At 35.8% G+C, this 7,288-nt stretch overlaps 1 protein-coding gene across 7 annotated transcripts in view; it reads left to right on the top strand.

The window, feature by feature from the left end:
* Positions 1-2,648, top strand: part of LMNTD1 (lamin tail domain containing 1) — a 416,942-nt gene extending 414,294 nt beyond the window's left edge. For 6 of the 7 annotated variants that reach the window (XM_061205229.1, XM_061205226.1, XM_061205227.1 and 3 more), the window contains 3 exons: positions 745-959; positions 1,568-1,738; positions 2,143-2,648. In XM_061205229.1, the coding sequence (XP_061061212.1) occupies positions 745-959; positions 1,568-1,738; positions 2,143-2,170 (414 nt within the window). In that variant the 3' untranslated portion in view covers positions 2,171-2,648. Of the gene's footprint in view, positions 1-744; positions 960-1,567; positions 1,743-2,142 lie in introns of those variants that run through there. The other variant, XM_061205231.1, reaches the window with a different exon arrangement.
* The last annotated feature ends 4,640 nt before the right edge of the window (positions 2,649-7,288 follow it).

A 7,288-nucleotide genomic window follows, 5' to 3' on the forward strand; every position in this document is an offset into this window, starting at 1 on the left:
ACAAAGGGTTTTGCAATGGTTACAGCATCAACCCAAACCTCTAATTTTATAAACTAAAAACAGATCACGAGAACAAGTAGAATGATAGGGCACGCTTCGGTGCCTAACTTTTCTCATGTTGAACAAAAACATAATTATTGGTCCCTACACATGACTTTTCTGAATAATTTTTGCACGTGTATATGCACATATATGCCACATATTCAGGAAACCAAAAAAAAAAAAAAAAAAAACCTGCCCACCTAGGATTCTAGCCTGGAGAATTTGGATTCCTCTCCATGTCTTTAGTTCTAATGCCCATTTCCCCATCTCAAATAAGATTAGATAGATAGATAAATAGATAATAGATTCTTAACTATTAAAAATTTAACTTATTAATATTACAACTACTGTTTGCATAGTTCTTTATAGTTACAAAATTCAGTAGCTTAGCTTAACTGAATCTCACCACACCCTCATATAACACCCTCACCACCACCCTCCCCATTTTACATATGAGGACACAGCCCAAGACAGTAGGTGACTAATCTGCCTGAGGTTATGCAGCTTGTAATTTTCACAACTGGAAACTAAGGCCAGGATGTCTTACTACAGCCTCATCGTGTGTTTCACTAATCCTTACACAGTACGTAAATGACATTACAGTTTGACTTTGAAATTTTATTGCAATAAGCCTATGTCATTTTTTAAAAAAAACCTATCTAACTCCAATAGTATTTCATGTTAATAAATCATTTTTGTTAGGCTGTTGCCTGGTACACTCCTATTCACTGGAAGCAAGCATGGGAGAAATTAGAGACTGACATTGAATGTGACAGATGCTCAGTAGTAAGTCCAACATCTCAAAGGCACATGTTTCATTGGCCAGCAGCTACAACTACAACTAAAGAAAAACAAGATCAATCTAAGAAAGATATCTCAAAATATCAGGTGGAACGAGTTCGAGCTTCTCTTACAAGGTAAAAGTTGCTTGTTTTCTTTTTTTTTTTTAATTGAGTCCTTCCCACAATTAATCAGGGCTGAGCTGGTGGGAGTGACTGGCTGACCAGTAGATATATGATGAATAGGTAAATCAATAAAGACCAAAAAACTCCTATTTTGAATAAGACCATAAAACCATAATAGCTTTTATGTTTTAAAACATAAAAACACAGAGCAAGTAGGGTATACTCGTGGGACGATAAAGGCTGGCAATTTCCACTGGGTGGTATTAAGACCCCTCTGGTCATTTCATTCCATAACAGCACTGCTGTTAGAGGTAAGTCCGTGGAGTAGTGCAGAGATGAAGTTATCACCACACCTTTAGCAGTGCTTACGTGGAGGAAGATTTGCATCATCTAGAATTTTCATCTTGGATCAAGAGCTGGCTGTGGCTGAAAGAACAGAATTTATGTTATTCATTTGTAGGCAAATGCTTCTGATGTGACAATGGTGCTGCCCACAAAGTCTAGAAAAGCCATATTCTCTGGTCTTGGAACATGCTTTCACTCTAATTGAGCTTTCATTATTAATGCCACTGTATGCAGTGCCTTTGGGGTTCAATTTGGGCTTAATTTTTCTTTTACAGAGAAAAAGAAATCCCACCAACCCTTTTCCCCAATCGCAGCCCTTGGTGCCACAGTCCCAATGTCTCTGCACACCCTTACTGTCCCCTGATTGATCCTCACAACACCTACATGACTGAACGCAGCTTAGACAGACAGCCCAGGTCTCAGCCAGCCAAGCCTGATCCAGCCAGGTAAGTCAAAGGGATACTTATTCCAGTGGAGAGTAAGTGGTGAGTGTGTGTGTGTGTGTGTGTGTGTGTGTGTGTGTGTGTAGAACTGGTGAAAAGGTGGTTAAGTTGTAAAAGTCTCTAAGTATTAAAAAGTATTCATATCCTCAAGAACAGATGGCCTCTAAAGCAAGTACTGTGAGCTGTTCACTTATTTGCTCTAGCACAGTATCTGAGTGCATCAACGAATCCAAAGAACAGCATGGCCAGCAAGAGTACATACGCTTCTTGAAGTCTGGTCAAAAGTATATTTTGTTTTTCATTAGGCAGGATAAATTGGTCCGATAAGTTAAGCTGTGCTAAAATATATCCATCTTTTCCAAACACACTCTAATATTATTCCCAAATTTTTATTCTTTTTCACCCAGAAATTTCTTATTTAAATCCTCTAAATAAAGCTTTTAGAGTTGGTGTTATTAGCCCAGGATCTGTTAATGGACTTCAGGAAGTCCATGAATCTGGCTAAACTTGGAGAAAAAAATGTAATGCCTATATGATGTTTTCTGGCAAGAAAGTCCATGCGGTTCACCAGATGCTGCCAAATGATTAAGAAGAACTGATTAGACACAGTGCGGATTCTAAGCTGTGGAGAAAGACTTTCATGGAGCAGCTGTATCCTGGTGAGGTTATAATGATTTGCAAACTTATACTTAGCAGAGGGATGCTTTTTTAAATGAAATCTTTGCAGAATCCCAGTATATGAAATGGATAACAGGAGACCCGTCCAAGATGAAGAGTGATTCCCACTACCCACTACATCCATCTTCTTCTTTCCTCCTTCCCTGTGACCTTTGAGACACCTCTCTGGAATCACAGGATTCTGTACACACAGTATAAGAACCACCATCTTAGTATGCTAACACATGTTGGGAAATAGCACCCTCCAAAATAATACCTTTTAGAAGTGGAGTGATGGAAATTCTGTAAATTCCTGAATGTATTCCATCGCATAAAATTAAGTATCCTATATCTTTGTGCCTGAGTTTCTTCATCTGTAAAGTAAGAGACTTGTGTCTGATATTTAAAGAGCTCTTTCAGCAATGTTTTATATACACATATACATTTAATATACATATATATATTTTATAGACACACGTATTTAGTCCTTTATGAGTTAGATTTGAGATTTCGAAGAAGTACATTCATGTTTTTCGCCAATTAATGATAGCCTTCACTGTTTTACTTATTTTGAACAACTTGTTTTCCAAAGAAATTTGACTTCAAATTTTCTTGTTGCACCTTCCTATAGTGATGGCAACTCACCTTGATTATTCAGTAATTTTTTCTATTCAACATAAATTTCACTGTATTTGTATATTTGTTAATAAATTTATTTATTTATTTTTGGCTGCGTTGGGTCTTCATTGCTGCGTGCGGGCTTTCTCTACTTGCGGCGAGCAGGGGCTACTCTTCATTGTGGTGCACGAGTTTCTCATTGCAGTGGCTTCTCTTGTTGCGGAGCACGGGCTCTAGGCACATGGGCTTCAGTAGTTGTGGCTCACAGGCTCAGTAGTTGTGGCTCACAGGCTCTAGAGCACAGTCTCAGTAGCTGTGGCACACGGGGTTAGTTGCTCCACAGCATGTGGGATCTTCCCGGACCAGGGCTCAAACCCATGTCCCCTGCATTGGCAGGCGGATTCTTAACCACTGCACCACCAGGGAAGTCCTGTATTTGTATATTATGTAATGATAATTTTAAAAGAGAGTTGCTTTGACACCTTCAGGGTCTCTGTTCATCATTATATACTTTAAAATTTTTCTATTCATTAAATTTTCAATATTAACAGATGTACATCAGAATTTTAAGAGTTTTTCTTTGATTTCAATTGAGAAAGATGACCACAAAGAGACAGATGTTATGAATGACTTGTTGATCATTGATTGGGTAACAGCAGTCCCTGAATCAACAGTTCATTTCCTTGAAAAAAAATATGTAACATGATTCTTCAAGGGAAAGTTACCTTGTTTGTTAATTAGCCAGTCTCTTTTTAAATTTGCTATCAGTAGCACACTCCTCAATAATTGACAAAGAAAAAAAGAGATAAAACAAAAATTCATCAATTTTACTCATAGTTTCTTCAATCCTGCTTCTTCCCCTCTACAGTGATAAATAGGCTAGTTTGCTGAGTTACAGAAGAAAGAATCTCAGTTGCATGTGACTCTTCTATTGGGAATAGCTGCCTTGTTTTTAACTGTGCCTCTCAAATATATTATAGACGAGCTTAGAGACTAAGATAATTTTAAAGAAACATCTACACATCTCACGCTTACTTTATACCAAGCACATTTTGTTTTTTAAACATGTTAAAATACAGAAAGTATAGAGGATAACGTTAAAAGCACCCATGTACTTATCCTTCAAGATTAATGCATGCTAACATTTTGTCATATTGCTTCACATTACCAAAAATCCCATAAATTTGAAATCCCCTTTGATCTTCTTTGAGTTCTGATATGAAATAGGAATAAGTCATTCTGGTCCTCATTATCACACTTTAATTACATATATATTAATTCATAAAGCATGTGTAGTATAATTGATGTATTTTTAATTTACATAAATGGCACTAAATACAGCACATGACACATAATAGTTTAATACATGTTTGATGAAGGACAGACAGAATAGGAGACACTGAAGGTTTTTAAACGGCATCTTATAGAGTTATATCTGCATTTTAAAGAGAATTTTGGAAGCAGTGTTGAAAATGAAGTGGAGTGGAAAATATTCCAAAATCTAGGAGGAAAGAAGGAAGGAAGGAAAGAATAGAAAAGTAAGAAGAAGAAAAAGAAGAATAAAGCAGGTTAGAAAAGGAGATTGGGGACAAGTCGGTCTGGTAGAGTTATAATTTGAGTCCCAAAAGGACAGGAGAGCAAGACTGGGGCAGAAGTAATATTTAAAGAAATAATGACAAAAATCTCAAAAATTGATGAAAGACATCAAGCCACAGAAACAAGAAAAATAAATTCTAAGCAGCACAAATCCAAAGGAAACTACACCTATATATTATAATAAAACTTCAGAAAACCAAATAATGAAAGTCAGAAGACAATGGAACGAAATCTTCAGTGCGCTAATGTACTAAAAAGAACTACTATCCTAGAGTTCTATACCAAGCAAAAATCAACTTCAAAAAATAAGGTGAAATAAAGACATTCTCAGGCAAACAAAAGCTGAGAGAATTCATCAACAGCAAACCCACATTAAGGAAATACTTCAACTAGAAAGAAAATGATCTTAGAAGGATGCACAGAGATGTCGGAAGAAATGAAAAAAAATGCAGAGTCAAAACATGGATCAACATAAATGAATATTCACTACACAAAACAATGCTAGTATTGCCTCATAGGGTTTAAAATATAGAGAGAATTTAAATACATGACAACTGTATTAGTTCACAGGGCTACCATAACAAAGTACCATAAACTCGGTGGCTTAAAACAACAAATCTATTCTCTCACAGTTCTGGAGACTAGAAGTCAAATCAAGTTGTCACCAGAGCCAAACTCTCTCTGAAGGTTTTAGGGGATTATCCTTCCTTGCCTCTTCCTACCTTCTGTTGGTTGCTGGCATTCCTTGGTATTTCTTGTCTTGTAGATACATCACTCTAACCTCTGCCTCCATCTTCACATGATCTGTGTATCTGTGTCCATACTTCCTTTCTTTTAAGGACACCAGTCATTGGATTAAGGCACACTCTAATCTTGTATGACCTCATCTTAACTTGATTACATCTACAAAGACCTAGTTTCCAATTCACAACTTCAAGGGCTTAGGACTTCAACATATATTTAGGAGGGACAAAATTAACCTATAATAACAACAGCAATAGCACAAAAATTAGGAAGGGAGAAATGGAGTTAAAGTACTCTAAATTCCATGATTTGTCCAATAAGTTGTAAAAGTAACAACTTATATTAGACTTTAGTAAATCAAATATGCATGCTGGAATCTGGGATAAACACTAAAAGAATAGTATACGAATGTTGTGTTTCTGACATGACATATGTCATACTTTCATTATCATTCAGTTCAAAATATATTCTAATTTTCAATGTGACCTTCTTTGATACATGGGTTATTTGGGGATAATATATCACAAACAAAGTGGATTTATTTCAAGAATGCAAAGTTGGTTCAAGCTTTGAAAATTAATTAATTAGTTAACAGAATAAAGAAAATTATAACCATCTCAATAGAAAAATCATTTGATAAAATTCAATACCCACCCGTGAGGAGAGAACCTTAGAAAATTAGGATTATAAAGAATTTCCTTTATATCTACAAAAATCCTAATGCAAACTATCATACTAAATGGTGAAGTAATTGAAGTTTTCCCCTTGAGATTCAGCTCAAGGCAAGAATTCTCTTTATGATTACTTCTGTTCAGCATTGTACTAGAAGTCCGAGTGCAATAAGGCAAGAAAAATGAATTTACAAATATCCCATAATTCATCAGTTTTATTCCCAGGAATCATATATGCCTAACAAATACATACACATGTGGACCAAATGACAAATACAATAATCATAGCAACTCTATTTGTATTAGCCAAAAAGTAGAAGCAATCCAATTGTTCATCAACAATAACATGGATAAATTATGATATATTAATACAATCCCATAAGCAATGAAAACTAACTACCGTTACATGCAATAACACCATTGAATCATATAAGCATGATATTGAATAAAAGATGCCATACCGAAAGGAACATATATTATACGATTCCGTTTATATAAAATTCAAAAACATACAAAACTATGCCATGGTGTTAAAGGTCAGAATAGTGTTATCTATGGAAGAAAGAAAGGAATAGTACTTGAAGGTTACACAAAACTGCTTCTAGAATACTAACCATATTCCATTTCTTGATCTGAGTGGTGTTTACATGAATCACTGTTTTCATCGTGCTGTGCAGTTATGATTTGTGAATTTTTCTGCATGTATGTTATACTTATAAAAGTTTATTTTTAGAAACTTGATGACAAAGAAAAGGAAAATTAGAAAGGGAAGAAAGCATAGTTACAGTAATGAGCACTGACAACTTATACACTGACATGGAAGGAGAAAGAAAACCTATAAAAATAGACTGATGAGCTCTAAATAAATGTGAAGAATATGAGGCTTATTTAGTGTAGGAGAAAAATAGTCTTACCTGAAATATGTCTAAGCATATCAATATATTGCAATGTATTAGTCTTATCATAGTTCATCAGAGCACAGTCATTTCCGGGAACATCTCATGGCAGAGATGGCTAATTACTGCCCTTAAACCATTGTTCCTTGAGACACAAGACCCATAGGTCCAGGGAAAACTAAACTCATGGCCACCAAGAATAAAGCCTGTTTTTCTCAGTCTCTGTATCTAGGCGGAACCACGTGTCTACATTCTGTATGATAGAATGTGAACAGAAATTGTGTACACAGCATCTGGATCATGCCCTTGGACAGTGTGCTCCTCTGTGTCACCTCTGTGCCATGATTACAGGGTGGAGCTGCCATCTTTCA

Source organism: Eubalaena glacialis, chromosome 11 (assembly GCF_028564815.1).
Source record: "Eubalaena glacialis isolate mEubGla1 chromosome 11, mEubGla1.1.hap2.+ XY, whole genome shotgun sequence".
In the NCBI taxonomy this organism is placed as follows: Eukaryota; Metazoa; Chordata; class Mammalia; order Artiodactyla; family Balaenidae; genus Eubalaena; species Eubalaena glacialis.